At 33.6% G+C, this 22,557-nt stretch overlaps 2 protein-coding genes across 4 annotated transcripts in view; both read left to right on the top strand.

Moving 5' to 3' along the window:
• LOC127720312 (uncharacterized) overlaps positions 1 to 22,557 on the top strand; it is a 416,307-nt gene that overhangs the window by 47,846 nt on the left and 345,904 nt on the right. The gene's annotated exons all lie outside the window — the stretch shown is intronic.
• Positions 1 to 22,557, top strand: part of LOC127720301 (espin-like) — a 52,760-nt gene that overhangs the window by 18,977 nt on the left and 11,226 nt on the right. The window contains exons 1-5 of one of the 2 annotated variants that reach the window (XM_052226867.1): positions 2,020 to 2,088; positions 6,164 to 6,286; positions 16,462 to 16,942; positions 19,246 to 20,014; positions 21,713 to 21,956. In XM_052226867.1, the coding sequence (XP_052082827.1) occupies positions 2,044 to 2,088; positions 6,164 to 6,286; positions 16,462 to 16,942; positions 19,246 to 20,014; positions 21,713 to 21,956 (1,662 nt within the window). In that variant the 5' untranslated portion in view covers positions 2,020 to 2,043. Of the gene's footprint in view, positions 1 to 2,019; positions 2,089 to 6,163; positions 6,287 to 16,461; positions 16,943 to 19,245; positions 20,015 to 21,712; positions 21,957 to 22,557 lie in introns of those variants that run through there. The other variant, XM_052226866.1, reaches the window with a different exon arrangement.

Here is a 22,557-nt window from a genome sequence, read left to right as displayed (position 1 = left end):
TAAATGATAAAACGAAAAATTAAAGTATCCTGCAATTTAAAGGCGTAGCCATGCACAAAATAGTCTGCATGTACAGAATTTTTGACAATCTTATCTAGCAAATAAAACTTTGACAAGTCATCCAGGCTATTTACTTACTGAATTAACTTTCTCGAGGCGAATCCAGGGTACGATAAAACGGGAGGAGGCGTAATTGTCCGTAATGGTAAAAAAAAGCACAAAGAGCAGTGAAGCGACATACTTTTTTTTACGATTTTATGACTACACATATACTTTTCTGTTAAAAAAAGGAGGGAGGTACGCCCTCTCTCCCCGAATCCGCTGCTATTACCTGAATCCGCGATCGCACTAATTGATGTCCACTCAAGGTAAACTAATCAACACGAATACATGCGTACTTCTACAACATAACTGAAATTGCATAAAAGTATTGCATGGATCTGCATACGTTAATCTTACTTCTATTTGTATGCCCCACCTACGATAGTAGTAGGGGCATTATGTTTTCTGGTCCATGCGTCCGTCCGTCCGTCCGTCTGTCCCGCTTCAGGTTAAAGTTTTTGGTCAAGGTAGTGTTTGATGAAGTTGAAGTCCAATCAACTTGAAACTTAGTACACATGTTCCCTATGATACTGATCTTTCTAATTTTAATGCCAAATTAGAGATTTGACCCCAATTTCACGGTCCACTGAACATATAAAAAAATGATAGTGCGAGTGGGGCTTCCGTGTACTATGGACACATTCTTGTTTTAAAGAGAGCAAATTCTGCTGATATGAAATCTTCGTGTGGAATACATATATCTATACATTTCAAAATCCATATATATGTTTTGTATGTCAATATTCTGTTTACATTGGAATAGTTGTGCATAGTTCAATTCAGAAGACCTTCAAAATATATAAAATTGAGTGATTATATGAAGTACATGTACATTTTTTAAAACACCATTGATATGAAGTCAAATATTATACAAATATTCATAAAACTGTAGGATGCGTGAACCAAACTAAAAATCGATTGATCTTATTCATAGTGGAAGATTACGATTTAATTCTATTTTGAGGAGAAGGAATGTTCATCGCGGAAGCATAACCTGTATATCATTATTTAAAATTTAGTTTTTTTTTAATATATATATATGCGTCTTGGATTTGCTTGAAATATTTGCCATTTGACGTTCAGTAACAAACAATCACTCACGTGTTCTATTACCATTTCCATAACCTAATATGACCTGAAGTCCTATTTTATATTTACTTTGTTATAAAAGCAATTAAGTTTATGTTGTTTGTTTTGTATTCGTGTTTATATAACAGGAGCAATGACGAATTATATGTTTGCTGCTTTTGTGTTTTATGATGATAGAAAATTGACATAGATTATATATGAGGCAGGATCTACTTACCATTCCGCAGGGCCTGAATCTCCCCTCCCCGTTTATTTTAAGGGGACCGTGATGTTTAGTCTTTATTTTTCTATTTAGTGGTTTGTCGTTAAGTCGCGATTTTTTAAAAAAAATTTTCTTCAGTATCTTCTTTCTCTTTCATGCTTAATGCTGAATACGCCTGAAATATCGACAACTGGACGTTGCAATCAACACTGAATCAACCACTAATCAACTTTGCACGATGTGCTTTTGACCAGTTGCAGCTAGTAGAACAATCCGGTTTTAACTCATTACAATAATTCTAATAAACAGAAGTATATTAAATACATTTAAGCTAAATGAACAATTCATTTTGGGAGTACTAACTTTCACAATGTTTGTAGGCGTGAGTAAAAACGACCGCAATATGATAATTTAGTTTTCTGTCCTTTTTGATAGAATTCATGAACGATTGAACGATTTTAAATCTCTTTATTATAAGATTGCTCGTTGAAAGAGCATTTTTCACACATTTCAGGTAGATAACCCCAATTTGTTATTTTTTTCAATGACATTGTAAAATTGCACATTATCTCTACGTGATGAACAGATATTTACTATCGCCCTGTGATCAGGAAGTTATTAACCCGTCTTTTTGACTTTGTCTTTTGTGCATGTTACACCCAGGTAACTTTGGCTTTTGTGCATGTAATTTTCAGGTAAGATACAACATGCTTTATTTCGGTTGATTAATTATGTTTGGTAAATGTCCAGCGGCAGATATTTCATGCATATTCGTTCAGTGGCATATATTTTACACATATTCGTCCAGTGGCAAATATTTTACACATATTCGTCCAGTAGCAAATATTTATAACATCGTGACATATTCAGGATAATCGGAGAATACGTTTAGCGATAAATCAGTTTTTATGCTTTATTTATTTAAACAAGGACTACGAACATCCCAAGGGATACACGTGGTTCTCCTAAATCAAGAAGGTTCTGTAAAGTTGGTTGATCATGATAAAGGCAGGGAATTTGGACTGAAACACCCACAACGAGAAGGCATCTGTTTGACTCATTGCAGGGTCTTTTAATGCGCTATCACGTTCTGTCTAATCCAAGCCAACCCTACCTCCGGTCCGAGTAGGAACCATGCAGTTTTCTTTAGTAACCAGTGCTTCGATACTTTGATGGTTGAAATTGTACTTATTATGTGTATATTTCCATTCTATTAACTATTTAATTGCACTCAAATTCAGGATGCATCTTCCCTTTTATGGAATAAATTTACCTTTGTCTTTTTCATTTTGTGAGTCTTTCATTTCAAATCCTGGTATAACATGTGCAGGAATAAGTATTGCCATACCGAAATAAAAAGAATGGATGAAATAGCGGCAACTTCTCGAATAATAACTTTCATCTGCTCTATAAAGTTATTGGTTCTTTATAATGGTTGTTATGATGGTGGTTGACGGATTCGACATGGATATTTTTGGATCGGGTTTGTCTATATTTGGTAAAAAATGGACCCCCCCCCCCCCAAAAAAAAAAAATCAAATAAAAAATCAAAAAATATATTTATGGTTTCATCCCCGAATATCATTTTACAGGACAGGACTTTACTTACATACGGAAAAATCACCAAATATATTTATGGTCTCATCCCCGAATATCATTTTACAGGACAGGACTTTACTAACATACGGAAGAAGATATATGATCTATGTCTACACCTGTAAAAATCCTACAATTATTACAGTGTTGTAATCTATTTTTTATTTGGAGATATATTTGTTATCAGAGTAATTCTAATAAAACGATATTTGTGTCAGAGTTAATACAATGTTATACAATATAAAACGTGATTTTTATAGCAAATTTGATTGATTTTTGTATTCAGGTTGTACTATAAAATACAATGAAAAATCTCAAGGGAAAGGGTGGTATTAATACTGTATCGTAATGTTTGATAATAATATGTCAACAATTAATATGTATATTTTGTCAATCTGCGTTGAATTTAGTGTACACATTTCGCAACTGATTGACTTTTGTTTGTATACCGTCCACTGGCAAATATTTCCTGTATACTATTAGGGACGAGTACAAATATACAATGAATCAACCGAGTAGGTTCTACCGTCCAGTGGCAAATATTTCATGTATATCATTAAGGACAAGCACAAATATACAATGAATCAACCGAGTAGGTTCTATCGTCCAGTGGCAAATATTTCATGTATATTTAGGGACGATTAAAAATATACAATGAATCAACCAAATAGGTTCTACCGTCCAGTGGCAAATATTTCATGTATATCATTAGGGACAAATAAAAATATACAATGAATCAACCGAGTACTTTCTACCGTCCAGTGGGAATTATTTCATGTATATTATTTACACCTATGAGTAGGAACTATTTTGTTTTAAATATGTACTACTTTCCAGTAAGTTCTTTTTCACCTGGTCCGATTTTGTGGCGATACATCTTACAAAGTCAACCCGAATTATTTCAGTTTGCAAATAATTCCGCTCAAACCGGTGCTAGGGGCCATCTTAAACTTACAATGATGTGCGAGTTTTTTTGCTCCGTGTTGAAGGCCTCACTGTGACTTTGAGATGAGGAACAGCAATTAAAGCATTTGCTCTATGTGTGCATTTTGCCGTGCATGAACTGATATTGTGTCATGTATGGATACCCCATATCCTTTGTTTTTCTATTGATAACAAACAATGGCTTTTAACATTACCCGGTACAAAAGTAATCAAAACAACTTCAAAGCCTTTGACATAGCAAGTTTTCCAATTAAGGTGCTGCAGTGGATTTTATATAGGTTAAATGATTTTCTTAACAATCAAGGCAAATCACGTTTAAGTCCTATCCTACTAGAACTAAAGCGTACCAATCAAGTTTCAAACGGTGTAGGACATTTGATTTAAGTTTTTTTTTTGCTTTTAGGTTTCAAACTTTTCAATATATACGTCGATCATGATGTACAGTTTTCAAAATTTTAAGATTCCTCTTTATTGACGACGTCACCAGGGAGGAATACTTTTTAGTGTTTGTATCGTGTTAATTTCACCAAAACATATTTTGAAGCTGTCGTAGGAAGATGTTATCAGTATAAAAAAATTCGTACAGCCAAGGGCGAGTCAAATCCTCACAATTACGTAATCTTCCCATTATGCAACTCAGTGCATAGTTTGGTGTTTACCAACATGTTCGCTATCTTCGAGGGTGGTGTCGATGTTGGAAAACAATTACCTTCTAATCTCAGGTATGACAGGTGTTATCTCTCACCTGTTGAAACCTTATCACAGGTAACGACACTTAATATTAATAAATTGACAAGTAATGATTGAACAACACCCAAGATTTATCGTATCATCAAAGTCACTGGACGCCAGTTTGAATTGTTTTGTACAAAGTTTTGGCTAGTTACTTGAAAAAATTATGAATATTGAGAATTTCTGCCTCACTATGGATTTTTTGAATGACAGAAATATTTCAAGATTATAGAGCAAAGATGCCATCTGTTAAGTGTTAATCTGCTTGAAAAAGGAAAGAGGGGACTCCTCCGAATAAAATGGGGACTAACAGCTAAAACTCGGAAAAACTAAATGTGCTTGGTATGGAAGAATGATCATCCATGGGCTTTTCTCATCCGGTAGTGAATTCCGCGCTAATGAAGATGGCTAGTTGGGTAAATTGATATACAGCTGCCACGTCCTGTCGTAATGATAATGTTTGATTTTGAGAAAGTTTCATGCTCTGAACGTCAAACAACCTTTTTCAACACATATTTGTGGGGTCTGAAGGTGGCCTGTTGCATGTCAAGAATTTTGCCTTTTTCAACATACTCTCGTTCTCTAGTTTAGCCCTTCATCAGGATTGACACACTTTGCACAACCAGAGTCTTAATAATTAATGAAGGTCTGGATGGGGGGCCTTCGTTTCTGTATTCTTTAATTTTTAATGCCATTTTTCTCTATTCTTTATACTTTTTGCCTATTATTCTCTATTCTTTATATTTTAGCACCTCATTATTATCTATTCTTTATTTTTTTGGTCCAATTTCTCTATTCTTTATATTTTTTGCCCATTATTCTCTATTCTGTAAACTCCCATCCACACCCTCATTAAGATGTCCTAGCCCGAATATGAATAAAATATTTGCCACTAGACTTTAAGCAAACAATAATTTATCAATAAATTGTTATCTTGTACACAGATGTTGTCTTCTTTAATTGTAAAATTAGATAAGTGCAGATGCCATAGATTCAGAATTAACTAATTAAACTAGGACAGAAAGAATTTATTTTCTTAACCACCATGCAACATCATCTTACCATGGTTCAAAAATTTTAAAATACCACGAGAAGATAAATTATGCAAAAAGTACAATCAGATTGAATACTCAAGTTACAACATGAAATGAACAGTACTGTTAGAAAAAATTATTTTGATTTTTTAAAATAAATGTACAATTTATAGATTTAAATGATGTATATAAAATGACATTGATCCTTATCGTTAGATCATACATCCAGGAGGACATGGGACTTGACATATTAACTTAAATATTGTTTTTGTTTTGTCACATTCTTGATGTATAAAGTACTAGTATTATGGCAATAAAAATTTGATTTGAATATTGCATTGTAATTTGACTAGGTCACGGTACTGCTAGACATCCGATATGGGGTCTTGTATAAAGATGCTGCTTAGGATAGATACATACATATATGTATATAGATATAACTAAGTTCCTTGTTTTGTTTCAGGTGATTAAGGCTTTGTTAGACAACGGATGTGATGTCAATATAACGGACAATGACGGACTAACAGCAGCAGAATTAGCCGAGAAGTGTCATCAGTCCGGTTGTGCTGCTCTCATACGCGGAGAGGTACGTTAAGTATCAAAGTTTGCACATGCAGTTATCACGTCATCATTTCATCGTAGCCATGCTTAAAAAAAATCGGACTAATGGGTAAAATGCACAAAGTAGTTGTTGTAATTGTTTTCACAAGAATGTTATGTTTCCCATTGTATTTCACTTGCTGTTTGTTTGGTTTTTAATAAAATAGAAATATATTCATATATAATGTGAAGTTAAAGTGCTTTGAAATCTAGAATTTTAAAGAAGAAATAGTTTCTGGAAATATTGGGTCTTCTGCAACGATAGACTAGATGATTAGGTAACACGGGCGAGACATATCTCTGTATTAACAGTTTATATGTTTTAGATTTTTAGATCTCTACGTTTTTAAATATGTTGTTTTGTTTTTTGTTGATAACAGATTAAATGACTCAATAAGGTAACGTACACAGGGACTTTGCATGCTTTCCAATAACGTAGAAACTATCTAACCAAAGATTATATACCATTCAGGGATGCATATTTAGCTTGTTATTACTATAATTGATACTAGAGGAATTTGTTTTGAATGCTGTTAGTCGTAAATATCGTATTTTTAATATTCAGTTAGACAAAAAACATAAAACTTGTATTGAGGCATTTGATGACTTCCTTTTAGCCAATCGCAATTGCACTATATATAATGATACATAATGTAACATATATTGTATTGACTAATATACCCAGTTTTAATTTGAAAGTGTAAATGATTTAAAATCATGCAGATAATAAATTAAATTTAGTCGACCAATTCATTATTTTTTTTTAGTTTGCCTAAACGAGGCTGAGGGCCAATTGTTTACGTTTTCGTCTGCGCTTCCGCAGTTCTCAGAGACATATGATCATACAGCCCATTAATTTCGTGTGCAGGTGCATCTTGAAAAGACTGACAATGTGCCATGAGGACCATTTGATCGCAATAGTTGAAAATAAATAGTCAATCCGCAAACCCCCCTCCCCCCAAATATCAAATGGTACGGTCTCCTAACATGTCACCTGATCAATATTTCACGTTCAAACTCAGCAAAGTGAGTGGAAATTTCACCTTTGTGATAGTTTTTGGTCTTAATTAAAATGTCGATCAATTTTAAATATTTTTCTGAAATAATGATATTTATTTGCAAAAAGATGAGGTATATAAACACACTTTTCAATTTCATTTTTCTGTAAAAAGCATCTTTTTGGAGCTGTAATGTGTACGTATGTCTGGAATGGACGTGACAAAAGGACTGTTGCGCAGATAATAGTCCAAGGCAAACTAATCAACAAAAACAATCATTATGAAAATAAGGAGATGTGGTATGATTGCCAATGAAATAACTATCCACCATAGACCACATGACGTAGATAATATTGATACCAATCCCTTTTTGAATATTATATAATCTCAAATCTCGCTAAGGATTTTATTGTACCATTTTCATCACAATATAAAAATTCAAATTAACCAAAATGCGAAAACATGCGGCTAAAATAGACTAGTGTAACTTTGTAATATTAAAAAGATCGTGAAGATACCAAGAGAACAATCTAAAATTATAAGTTAAAGAAAAACCATAAATATGACAATCAAAAAGATACACAAGGTACACAAAACAATACATTGAATAACACAAAACCCAACAAAAACTCAGGGTAATCTCGCGTACAAGTCAACTATCCGGTGATCGTGCAATAGCGGAACGTTAATGTCTCTGATATCTTCTATACTATTAAACGAGAAGACCTCATTTTGTGTGTCGCTTCTCTTCCTTCCCCAATAAATGAATCATCATGCCTCTGTGTCCTATAGGTACCATGCATAGTCGCATTTGTCATCCATTCTTATGATTATTCAGTTTGGGTTATTTTGGGAGAAAAACGAAGAAAAAGCCATCCGGATATTGTTTCCGTCATCAGACCGACTTTTAAGTGATACCCAAGACTTCCGATTTTAAACTTTAAAAGAGGGGGTAAAGGGTTATTTTCGTGCAACGTGTTTTGCCACTTTTTATTTCACGTGCAGCCGTGAAAAAGGTTCGTTATTCACCGTGCTTCTTGAAATCGATAAAAAGATCAACGTGCAAGAAATTTTTAATTTTTCGCTCATCGTGAAATGGCCATTTTATTTCGCGTTCTTCCGTGCAGATACCACCCCCCCCTTTACTCCCCTCTATAAACATAATTTACATAATTACTCGGGGACAGGACAATTATTTTCGCGTTATTCTGCATGTATACTATGATTATAATCCTATGATATTTAGAAACTCTCTATATAATATAGCAGTGATCGCCGTGGAGAAGAAACTTGGAATTGATAGTCAATAGCAAATACACTTTATTTATATTATAATTATATATGTATGTTCATAGTATACAGAAACGCGAAAATCATGGAATTTAACAGAGAGGAAAACAAATAACGGACTTTGGAAAAAAGGGAGAGGACTTAAAATAATTGTCGTGTCTCCAAGTGCCTATGACTCAGTTTGATACCTTTTCTGAAATTCTCCAGACATAAAATCTTTTACAAAAATTCATCCTACAACAGTTTACATACTTTCAATCAAACTCTAAATACCCGCGATTTCGCGGGTGTGTTCTAGTAACCATTAAACATCACCATGCAGTATTGTTCATTACTGAACCAAAAAACTAACTGAAGATAATCTGTCGGTAAATATAGATGGAAATAACGTGACAAATCATGCGGTGATGTGTTCGACTCGTTTATTGACAAGGATTCAGCCAGTTTTCTTGCCTAACGTCGGGGTTCTTCCCCGGTACTCGGGCTTCCTTCACCAATATAACTGGTCGCCATGTAAAAGCAAAGTACGCTTAAAGTGGAATTAAACGACAAAAAAAAAAGACAAACCCAAAGGCAACAAGCTTAATTTCAAATTTCAGTTGACATGGACAAATCTGGACAAATCTTTAAAGAGGATATCCCTTATGAGGGTCTGGATTGGGTTTACAGAAGAGAAAATAATCAGGGGCGAATCTGGGTTTTTTGAAAGGTGGCGTTCTAGCAGAAAACCGATGATATATCGCCGTGCAGAGAGAGAACTTTTTGGACGATTTTATGCTAAAAATTATATATTTTTCCAATCGAAAAAGGGGGCGCAAGACCTCTTCGCCCCCTGAATCCGCCACTGAAAATAGTTAACATAAAGAATACAGAAAATTGGCGAAAAAAAAAGGGAATTGAGAAAAGGCAATAATTGGGGAAAAAAATACAGGAAAATGGCATACAAAATTTGAGAATACATAAATGATAACACCCAATCTAAACTCACTTGTAGGAAATGTATTGTTGTTATATTTACACCTTTAGGCTTTTGATTTCAACCTCCATAGATATGTAGATACTGTTATTTATTGATGATTAAATCGATTTCATGGGTTAAGTCCTAGAAAAAACGGAATAATTAATGATTTTACATCATTTACTAATAACAGATGTTGTATTTTACGTAATGTAAATATGATATATAACACTGAATAAATTGTTTGTTGTCAAAGGTAAGTAATAAACAATGTTAGGATTTTAGCTTAACATGACTGTGTATGTAAAAGTAAAATGCAATCAGAATATCACTATATAAAAAAGTAAGTTTCGGTATGAGCATTATGGAGTCAGAGAGAGGATATATACAAATATACATATAGTTCACGTATTCTCTATGTGTCTGTTCCAAGTCAGGTGTCTGTAATTAAGAGGTCGATGTTCGTTCATGTCTGTCACATTTTTTTTTCGCAAATTGTATTTTTATAAATGAGGCCGCTAGTTTTTTCGCGTGAATTGTTTCACATTTTTCATGTCTTTGGCCTTTTACAGCTGCAATACGCTGCGTTTTGTTTTCATTGTTGAAGGCCGTACGGTGACATATACAGTGCAAGTACTTATCTCCACGTCATTTGAACTCTGGTGGATAGTAGTCTCATTTGCAATCATACTACATCTTATTATTTTTTTATATTAGTTCATTAATGTATATTAACTCGTTCTTACATCCTGCTGAATGTAGTTCGCAGCTTACAGATCTTGATTGAATTGTTATACAATGTATAAACATGTCACTTTGACTCAAATTTTATGGGAGGTCCATTAAGCGTGCTCGTATCAAATGCAAGAGATGGCAGCTTCGATCCCGGCCGGGTCATCCTAAAGACTTGAAAATTTGTATTTGCTGATTCTCCGCTAAGCACATCAGAGTGACATGTCTTCCTGCGAGAACAAGCATGTTTAAAATCCGACTCAGCATGTCGGTCTTGTATTTCAAATTTTCCATTGTATGTTAAACATCCACCTATCCATCATTCAATAATCCTTTGTGTTACCGGTCAAACAGTTTACTGTTGAAGCTAGTAAAGGATCAGAGGTCTTGCGTGGATGATGTATGCATCCGCCAAAGACGACTTCAACATTCAAATATGGTCGGCTCTTAAGTCGCTTGGAAGTAATAAAAAAGCAGTCATGTCTGGTCGGAATGGTTTCTTTAAATGTGGTGCCCCGTGTTAGGAAAGAGCTGAAAAATAGTTCAACTAGTCGGATAGATCCGTGGGTTCACTTTTGCAAGGTGCAATTTTGGTCCGTATTCAACATTTTTGTCAAGCCTTTGCAGAAATTCGAGACATATGGATGACCTCATGGATGCTTATCCGACCATTACGTCGTAAACTATTTGTATAAAGCTTTATATTCAGAATGTAGACGACCAGGATGCTTCACAAACAAGTATAGATATACCTTATGTAACAAAGTTTCGATCTGTTGCCTTTAATCTCATTTTCATGGTTCAGCAACTGCTAAAATGCCGTATAGATTTTTGTCACTTTGTATTACTTCAAGGGGAAGAATCCAGGATTTTACCGAGGGAAAAAAATTTGGACGATATTAAACAAAAAAATTATATTATCTCGTGAAAAAAAATGAGATTTGAAAAAAAAATTGGCGATCTAAATGTTGCGTACGCCATCCCCCCCCTCCCACCCTAGATCCGCCACTGCACTTATTAAAAGTAATAGCATAAACGCTATTTGGTATATGGGATCCTTGCAAGGTTTTCAGTGTCAGATAGACACGGTTCAACTGACCTTGACCTCATTTTCTGGATCACAGATTAAGGTTAAGTTTTCAGCGTGGTTCAGTCTTTCTCAGGCGAGTCATCTCAGTGCGTGCACTGTTCATACGTGTACATGTATTTGCTTTGCAGTCCTAGGGAGAAAGCATGATTAGAATTGATTTATGAATAATCATGAACTAAAATCGTCGTCCCAAAGGTATTATAAATCTCTCAAGTAACATCCTTCAGATATTGAGAAACAGATTAGTCTGGTCAGACACAAATATTTACATTTTTGAATTTTGTTTTACATATATTTCCTTCAGGACTAAAAACTATAAAAACTGCCAGAATAGTCTAAATTTGAGTTCTTGTCATTTCATAAATCCTCACTGGCATACGGCCCGGATTATAATAATAAGCATAAAATTTGTCGACTCAGTAATTTAAGTACATTTATAGCTGTCAAAAAGGGAAGGTTAAAATGACACGGCATTGAGGGCATTTTCGCAGCAGGAAGAACTCCACAATCAAAGAGGTAGGACCAGTTTTTCACACTAGGGTCACAGTTCTTCGGTTAGTCTAAAATCTGAAGTATCAGTTTGTATATGATCTTTACGATTGTAACCATATGATGGCGTATTTTTTTTTTTAGCTTTTAGTCTAGTTAGTAATTGGCAATACCTAAATATGTTTCAACACCAATTTTGAAATGAAAAGGACATTCCTAACCAAAAGAAATATTCTTTAGAGGTAGTTCGTTAGTTGGAGTGCTTAACTTCTTAGAATTTTTTTTATTCATTTTGATTTCATTTAATGCAACCTTTTACAAAAAAACACAATAACAATTATATTTTATGGGTGTATGTAAAGTTGTTGAATGAATCTAAAGTACAAAAAAATCACTTAGTTTAATAAACTTTCGGATTTTGAACTTGTGAATGAATTTGGGTCATACCACTTTTTAGAAGAAAAAAAACCCAACTTTTTGACCATAGGTGATTCCAAATGCAGCATTAATTAATACAAGATTGAAGGTAAAAAAAGCAACTACAAAAAATTATGGTCTGATCAAAGAAGAATAATAAAATTAATTAGACAATTTATTATTAATTATGTATTGTCTTTAATAATGAACGGTAGACTATCCTTCGGTCTCACCTGTTTGATTTCACTGGAGTTAGCTAGTTCATTTTACCTGTAAGTAGAATATATTACAGTAAGAACATCATAATATTGACTTTGTATATACATTATAAGTTTGATTTGAATGTTCGTGCATCAAAATCTGTTTTTGATGGGCATTTCAAACGCGTTTTTTGACCGAAAAAAAAACCAAGGAAATAAAGAAATATGTGCAGCCTAGTTTTAACATCGATATTTAGTTTGTGTTTAGAAATCATTTTTATCACAGTAGATGTTCGATTCTGAGATGATGTTATAAGTTATAATACATACACCCAGTCATGTATTTATTGTCCACTGCTGGACCATATATATATATTCGATTTAAGTTGATTTGTGATAAAATAACGAGATTCAGCGCTTTACAATCAACCCCGTTTCAAAACATAATATTGTGTTACCAGTTTACGTGCAAGCATTTCTTGTAAACAATCTCCCCAGTCTTTACAAATTTGATTTTATTATGTTTTGTCCCATATTGCTTTAAAGTTATATTTATTTCCTTAGATGTATATAATATATTATTGGTCTATATATAGATATATAGCAATGGTATTTAAAAACTCTCCTTGAGAGACATACGAATAAATTATACTTCCTTAAAGAACAGTCTCTATTGTTGTTTTAGAAAAAGGTCATATCTCAAAGTCGACACAGAATATCAGGTCGCTTTTTCAATGTCAGATAAAAAATACTTCAACATAACATTTAATATCTTTCCTTGCTAAAAAATTATATATTAGTACTTAAAACTAGTACATACTTTTCATAAATTATATATAATCGGTCATAAGTTAAGGATCACTTCATCATGAAAAAATAGCTACTAGAACATTTTTGTTGTACTTACCTTGTGTTGAGAATTAGATCGCTTTCATAACTATCAAAACACATTGCCAATGTAGACAAATAAATAAAGATTAGAAAAATATAGACAAATAAAAATTAACATTTCGTAAGCAGTCATTTTAAAACTAGCAGTCCATTAAATAAAAAATTATAAATGTGATGGTTATTACCCCTCCTCCTAAAGTATGCAGTCTGTTTAAAAAAAACTTTTTTTAAAGCTAAAGCTCTCTTAAGATATGCATTTAGTGTTGGAAATCAATGCAACCAAATAAGATTTCATACCATATTATTCAAGATATAGAAGAAACAGGAAAAAATGTCGTGTTTACTAATAGATAGTTATCAAAGGTACCAGGATTATAATTTAATACGCCAGACTCGCGTTTCGTCTACATAAGACTCATCAGTGACGCTCAGATCAAAATAGTTATAAAGCCAAACAAGTACAAAGTTAAAGAGCATTGAGGACCCAAAATTCCAAAAGTTGTGCCAAATACGGCTAAGGTAATAAATCCGTGGGATAAGAAAATCCTTAGTTAGCTAGAAAGAGGTAAAAAATAACTACAAATTATTTATTGCCAATTTCGGCACTCTCAGTGGCAGAAGTGTTGGATTCGGAGGATGTGGCGTAGAAGGCGTTAACCCTTCTTTAATTTAAAATTGTTTGTATAAAATCGTCAAACAATGTTTTCGCCTCGTTCCGCTCCGCGCTTTATCTTCCGTTTTTCGGAATTATGCCCCTTTCGAAAATCATATTTCCAACCCTAGCTAGGCAGCAGTGTTGTACAAAGACCCGAAAACATTTAAGAATTAACTTATGACCAAGTGTGTATTAACGTGTAGTATCATGATAATAATAGTAATAACTAAAAATATTATCTCAAGATATAAACATAAGAGGATAAAAGCCTATACAATAAGACATTACACCACTGAATGTGAACTTATAATTTCTTGATTTTGGACCACATGTAATGAGATCACCCCCAGTTTTTGGTGCATGTGTTCGTGTTGCTACATGTAAATGTTTAGTTTTCTATGTTGTGTTTTGAGAACTGTTGTTTGCCTTTTTGTCGTTTTCTTTTTTGGCAATGGCGTTGTCAGTTTAATTTTCGGCTTGTAAATTTGAATGTCCCTTTGGTATACTTCGCCCTTGTTTTTTATAAAAATGAACAGAGTCTCACGTTCGCTATATAGAGAGAAAGACAATAGTGTTGGTCGGATTATATCTTAGACGGTGTTTAGCTTAATATAATAATTTATTTTATGTCAGTTAATGACATTTGCTTTATAATTTAAACAGTATCTTGTCTCGTATAATCGCCGTAACCTTATTTCAGCAATGGGATGACCTTTTATTGCATTATCTGTGTCGTGCAGCTAATTACGTTGCCCCAAGTATAGCTAGAGTAGAGGGTATTGGTACATAACCATGCATATTAGACCAACAAATATATATATTCGTTTCCTGCCTCCTGACTGAAAGAAATATTTGGAACAAATCAATAAATATTAGTCCAACAAATTTGTATCCTACCTGCTCGGTAGAAAACAGAGGGTAGATAGGTAGGCTAAACAATTATAGTTTAGGAAAAGTATTCTATATACTAGTAGACTATTATATAAATAACACATAGCTGAAAGGGTGATAGAGCAGATTGTTACCCCTCGAAAAGACATTGTCAACCTCAGTTGACAATGTTTTCTCGGGGTAACAATCTGCTCTATCACCCTTTCAGCTATGTGTTATTTATATAATAATCTGCTCTATCACACTCTCAGATATGTGTTATTTAATTTATTATACTGAATGTTCTGTTAATACTGTTTATTAAATTTCAAATTCAAAGTAATAAACTATGTCGTCTTGTACATAACAACCATCCGTATTTATTAAAGCGCACACTTGAGCAAGCGTCTCCGTGAAGGGTAATATAGTATTTGCCATGGGATAGAGTAAATTGTCTCCCTCGCATTAACCAATCAAAATCTGGCATTTTGACATGAAGTATAATAAATATATATATAGGGAAAAGTTCTAGACTAAATGGTGAATAACCAATGATGTCTAGTCGTTAACAGTGCTTAACCAAAAGTGTCAATAAAATGTTTTAGAGTAGGTAGGGAGGCAGGAAATAGATCTACATGTATGTTTATGTTTGGCCTTATGATATACTTTATTACTACATGCATGCAGCTTTGACAGGTTTGATAACACACTTAAACGAATGCATGTATACTAACACATGCACCTAAATCAAAAAATCAATTTGACTCTTAAAGGAAACGTACATTCATGTATTGAGCTCCAAAATCACAAAATAATATTTTTTTTTAGTAAATTTTGCATCAGTGTTTTCTTTTTCTGCTTAATGTCACAAAGTTGTGGCTATTTCTTTTCAATGGCTTTAGCAATGACATTAATTTTTATACACTGAAATGGCCAATAACATATGTAATAAATATAATATTTGTTTACCAAGAGAACATATTTGCATTTTCCAATACTTGCCTTAATAAGACTAAAAAGACTACATTCCGATGCTAATCGCCGTATTTAATATGCATTGAGGTGAGAGTTTTTGCTCCATGTTGAAGGCCACACTGTGATCACTCATGCGAATTGTCAATAAAAGAGGGTTGGACTAGATTGGTGTGTCCGCATTGGTATAATCTTTAAGTTAATGACACTTTTTCTCTATTCTTTATTTATTTTGCCCATTATTATCTATATTCTTTATATTTGATCACCTGCTTATTCTCTTTTCTTCAATTTTTGGTCCATTCGACACACACACGGCCTTCAACAATGAACAAAGCCTATAGCATTAAATATGATATCAAAGGTCATGGGGCTACATAATGTAAACTATATCAAAGAGAAAACTAACGGCTCGATTTGACCTTACTTACTAGTATATAATACATGTATATTTAATAACTCTTGTATTTGCATATTAATATCTCTAAAAGCAAGTTGAATACTAGTTCTTATTTTTCTATTCATGATTATTTTATGTTCCTCTAACTTTTATTTTGTCAAATTCGCTTTTAACTTATCTTTTTCTTATCTTTCTACAGTTTCCATCATCTGACTTCTTAGTTCAAGAAAACTCGGACAACATAACCAATAGTAACGGTATACATCATCTGAATACTAGCAACCACACTAACCAATCAGATCGCCAGAAACCTTCTAACATCCGGGCATCTGATAGTTTCTCTAACCACTTTAATCATTATCCTACTTACAACCGTGCCTCACAAAGTAACTTCAGCCAATCAGATCACGACTCTTTAACTAATAACAACTCATCCAAGACGCATGACTCACTGAACCCAAACGACAGGCACGTGACTTCGGAAGCATGTGATAACTCGCACTACGTCCACCAGGAGCCCCCTGTTCACATTCCAGAACGAGACTATCCCGAGGACGACGACTCGTTGTCAAGCACCGAAAGTTTTACAACCCACTCAGCACCAACTTATAATTACAAATCGCATCAGATCAACCCAGAAAACTACGAACCACCAGACTTACCTCCGGATACAATTTCAGGTAACAGAGGTGTAGACTCAGAAAAAGGATAGATAACAGATTAAATTTGAGACTATCTCATTAAAATACATATCCTGTGTCCAAGCTTTGCTTACAAGGATCTGAAAATGCTCCGTTCTACTTTCTGTTTTAAAAGGCCTTTCGGCATTGTCTGGTTTTATTGGATTAATACGCACCTTCACAAATTTGAAGGGTGTAATTTCATTGGCTAGTGTAATACTTTATATCAGAACCGAAAGTAAAACGAAGTGTTGTCAGATCCTTGTAAGCAAAGCTTGGATACAGGATCTGTGTTTTAATCAGATTGAAGTATGAGACAATTTACAAATTACAAATAAATCAGAATTTTCAGTAAAAGCATACTGCATAATGGAATTATTAACATTATAGGCTTGATGTCATTTGGTCTATTGTGGAGGGTTGTCTCATTGGCAATCGTACCACATCTTCTTTTTTTATAATTGAGACAATTTACGACAAATACAAATAAATGGGATTGTTTAGTTAAAGCATGTCGTTAAAATTTTTAAGATGGAAACCTGTTTAATTACATTTGTTTCTTGATGGAGAAAATGTTAATTAATCACGAGGGCATTTTATAGCTTAATTATTTGAGAGTTTTCTTGATGGGTTAGCTTGTCAATAAGATAAATCACGAATTTTTTATTAGCTATTCACAAATATACTAGACTGGTCTAAAGGTTTTTTCCAGTTATCCTATGGTAGGTACTCCAATTCTGTAGGTAGTAAACAATTGCTATTTTGATTTTATGGTCTACCTTAACTTAATTTTGTTGTTTTTGTACACTATCAAGTATAGGAGATGAAACGATCCTCAGACACTAATCCCAATGTAACATGTTTTGTTTACAGAGGAAAACAAATAAAATGAATCTGACCAAACAAAAAAGATAGGAAACATTTTTCCAAGAAATGTATTTTACCAATTTGCTTATTCTCAACATGTGTTTTCTGAATAACAATCGGATACACTGAAGACAATCGGGTACACTGGAGACAAAAAGTATGGACAGCTACCAATATTAGTACGCATTTTAGAGCATATAAATAAAGGGGATGTGAGGTTTTTGTCAAGAGGCAATAATCCAACAGATACAAGAACCCACAAAACACGGACATCAATATATACTTCAAGCAAGCAACAATTACTTAACCAACCAGACAAAATACGACATTTTGGGCTAGACAAGTTGCGAATAAATTAAACATACTACCAAGTGCCTGCCATCCACAAAGGGGGGAAACAGAAAACATATTCTATGATAACCACTGCTCAGGTTTAGGACTACAGACAGGCAATTTTAGTACTCGACCCTTCCACTTCTAAAGCGTTAATGGAATAACAAAACAAAACAAAAGACAACTTAAAAATACATTCAACATCGTACGTATACGAAAATGCAATTAAAAGATGACAAAAAAAAACAGAGGAAGAAGAAAATAATACGTTCTTAATACATGTATTACAGTTTTATAGAATAATTGCAGTTACTGAAAGCAAGCTTAATGCATTAATTTTATAAAAAAAAAAAAAAACACCGAACTTCGTTTCTACACTTTAATATCAACTGCTGCATGTATTTCCGACTAGTTTTCTTAACCTCTCCTTTCCTTTCTACAGGTATGAATCGCCGTTCTATATCGGCGCACCCCTACACAGTAGGATAGCTAATGCGCTATATACAAATGTCCACCCGCACTCACTAAAAACTCATATCAACACACAAAAGAACGTGTAGAACAGAGCAAAAAACACCATCTATATACAGTATATATAGTTTGTGTCTGGAAAAGAAGTAGATTCACCATCGAAAGATACAGTTCTCGGACTCAACAAAGATGGAATATTTGAAATATTATGTGAAAAATTTGAAATATTATGTGAAAAACGGAAGAAATAGCTGTTTTAATTTTACTAGTTACAATATTGTTGGTGATATGGCAGTAAAGAGACACATCCTTAAACACAATTATTACGTTTTAATTTATGCAATCATAATATGTATTAACATCCGACAGTAAAAATGAGGGTCTAGGTTGGGTTTACAGAGTAGAGAATAATGGTATAAAGAAAAGAGAAAAATGGACAAACAATTACAAAAATATAGAGAGAAAATGGAATAAACAAATAAAGAATACAGAAGTATAGATTCCCCCACCCCAACCCACCTCACCCCAGGTCCTGATACAATATATCTAACAAATTGAAAGTTATTATTTATTCTATACACATTCACTTTACGGAATCACCCTTGCTTAGATTTTCTTTAAATACTTTGCAGAAAAAGATTCCGAGAACGGCAGTCCATTTTCTTTGGATAACACCGACAAGGTATTATCCGAAACAGACATTAGGACACAAAGTGTCAATGGTACAGATAACAATCATAAAGAGGGAGAAAGTGAAACTGTTGTAGAAGATAATATTTCTGCTGGACAGGATAGCGATTTATCGTCTGAAACATCAACATTGTCGTCTGCTTCAAGATATGATGACGTAAGCAAAAAACAGAAGACGACTGACAGTTCTGTTCATTTTTCAAGTAACCCTCATTTTATAAATTCGCCAAACGCATCTACACAAGGAACTCCTGCTAGCTCGCCACATCGTGTATCATCACCGCGTACGTCCATTTTATCAAAAGCAACCGGAGACCAAAGCAGTCAGCCAAACTTTGTTTCAACAAATGTTGAAGAAAAAAGAACTGTGCAAACACTGAAAGATAGCTTTCAACGCAAAGACACTTCTTCGCGTATTCCGACTCCTCCTCCGTTTCCCGGAATTCCACCAAAAAAACCGACTTCCGCTTCAAATATTCAACCAAAAGGAGCAAGAAACATGACACAAACAACAGCTCCTAAATCTGATTGGTTATCAGAGCTTAAACAATTGCATGACAGCAAGTCAGAAACAGACTTGCGTGATACCGGTACATGTGATCAAAATGGCGATTCTGATGTTGCACAAATTCGCGCCAATGGAAGTGCTGATTATGCAGACAAATATCGACCAGTATCGATGACGAATGGTGAAGTAAAAAAATCACTAAGGTAATATTACTTAGCATAAAAATATTGACGTCTGTTGGGAACGAAAATTTAAATTATGCAATCTTCAAAAAGTTAAAAACATTTTGTAAATTTGATTTGAAAAGTCTTATCTAGGTGTTGAACGTGTATGAGCGAGTTTATTATCCTCTTTATAAAATATCACAAAAATGCACTACTATGCTTTAAAAATTAAGAATTACAAAACCATGTTATTTATTTTGGGAAACAAAATATTTGATATTTGGCGCTGGAGGTTGAGGAGCCATCGGTAAATCATACTATAGACAAATATTTGATAATTTGTACTAGAATTTCAAAAAATATAAAACAAAAACTACCTGTACCTTTGGCTTTAAATTGTTCGTCTGACTGAAGAAAACTAATTCTTTCAGTTCTTCAAATCCGTCGTTTTACACACGCTGTCTCAAAAATAGTCGCGTTGATATAATAAACGAACGACATCTATTCCTGTGCGACCGTGTTTCTGTAATAAATTTCATCAGTACCTGTTTCAGAACAATCGCATAGTTACAATTATATACTTTATAGTTTATATCGTTTCATACTTTTTGTGTGCCATGGTTGTTTCGCACCTTAGTTGAAGGCCCGACAGTATGCTTCGATGTATTAATTCTCAAAACAAAATTAGCCAAAACTTTGTTTTGATTTGTATTACTACAGTGTTTGTGTGTGTAGTTAAGTATGGACATTTTGTGTTATATAGAATTGTCTTTATAGTAAACAGTTGATAGAACACTATATCAATGTTTTTGCATGTATCAGTAATTTAAAGAAAAATACGCACTAGTTACTTATATGCTAAAATGGAAATAGACTTAATGAAAAAGAAATTTTTCGCTTGAAATTATCCTTTTAATTTTACGGACGCCATCATAATTTGTATGAATGTTATAAAATATCTGTGTCAATCTTCCATGTTGCAGCCCCACTATTTCGTCAGTCTTTTCTCGTTACGACATCGCCAAATGCGACTTATTATCGGATTTTCACTGACCAGAAGCAATTTGACGGACGCCACTTGTGAAGCAGGAAATGCACACACCCTTTCGGAGCATTACACAGAGAAATCTCACTCACGTATTTTTCACGTGAATTGACATGCATGTGAATCTCACACGCGAAATTCACACAAATTTCACCTCAAACGAACTTGTACGTGAATCTCATGTGAACTGATATCAATATATAAAACTCTCACGCGAAACTCACATGAAAATCACATGAATATTTTTCAGGTGAAATTCACGTGAATTTTCAAATAGAATTATTCAAATAACGTCTCAATTTTAAAATTTGATTGAAGTCATGAAAAATACCAATTTGTCTTTTGTAAAGGTCACGTGAAATTCTCGTAAAACAATTTCATGTGAGATTCAAGTGAATCTCAATTCACGTGAGTTTCACGTACAAGCTCGTTTGAGGTGAATTTCACGTGAGATTAATGTGAAATTTATGTGAGCAAAATTTACCTGTGTACATAACCTCAGATTTTTTGGTTGTGTTCTTTTTGTGTAGTGTTTTCAGGACTGCTGTTTGTCTGTTTATCTTTTTCTTTTGACCATGGTTTGGCAGTCGTATCTTCTTTTTCATTAAAGTAAATTTGAAATAGTGGAATAAAATGCATTTTATGTCTAAAACACTAACTTATGATGTCAAAATTCCTTTTATGTGTTGTAGGTCACAGATGTTAACAACATCATCATCGACAGGAAATTTAGCGTCAATGGGCAGTATGAGTCCTGTAATCGGTAGAAGTTTAGTGGACGAATTGAAGAACAAAGACTTGTCCGATTTAAAAGTAACCAAGAAACCAGGGGAAGGGAAGCAAGTCAAAATGGTCTTTTCCTTCGGTGATCCGAGTCCGGTAAAAGTAACACAGAACAATAGTCCTCCAGTCAGTGCAAAAAATGGCAATCAAAAGGTATGCAATGATACAAGGTACCAAATGCTATTTCTAGTGTGAAAATCAGTTATATATATGAGGGTCTGGATAGGGGTACCTCATTTCTTTATACCTTAATTATTAAGACAATTTTTTTCTCTATTCTATATTTATTTTGTCCATTATTCTCTATTCTTTATATTTTAGCACCCCATTATTCTCTATATATTATTTTTTGTAACTTTTTTTCTCTATCTTTGCCCTTTAATTAACACCTTTTTTCATTATTCTCTATCCTGTAAATCCCATTTGGACTCTCATATATTATGCACCAACCATATTTCATCTTTTTTTGGTGTCATGGGTTTTCTTCTCGGCACAAACATTTTGTTTTCGACTTTAATCAAATACAAAAAAAAAAAAACTTTTTTTCGACTTTAATCAAAAATGAACTATATTTGTTTGACTTTGATTCAAAAGAACTCTTTCCATAACATAGAAGAACATAATATGTTTTAAAGTCAATGTTGAATTAATTTATCAAAATAATTTATTTTAAAATAACAGATGCAGAAATTATAATCGATTAATGCGAAGGAAAAGGTTAATACATTAACATTTACTGAATGGTTACCGTATA

The sequence above is a fragment of the Mytilus californianus genome, unplaced genomic scaffold, assembly GCF_021869535.1.
Source record: "Mytilus californianus isolate M0D057914Y unplaced genomic scaffold, xbMytCali1.0.p SCAF_11, whole genome shotgun sequence".
Classification (NCBI taxonomy): Eukaryota; Metazoa; Mollusca; class Bivalvia; order Mytilida; family Mytilidae; genus Mytilus; species Mytilus californianus.
This window is presented reverse-complemented; position numbering and strand designations above follow the sequence as displayed.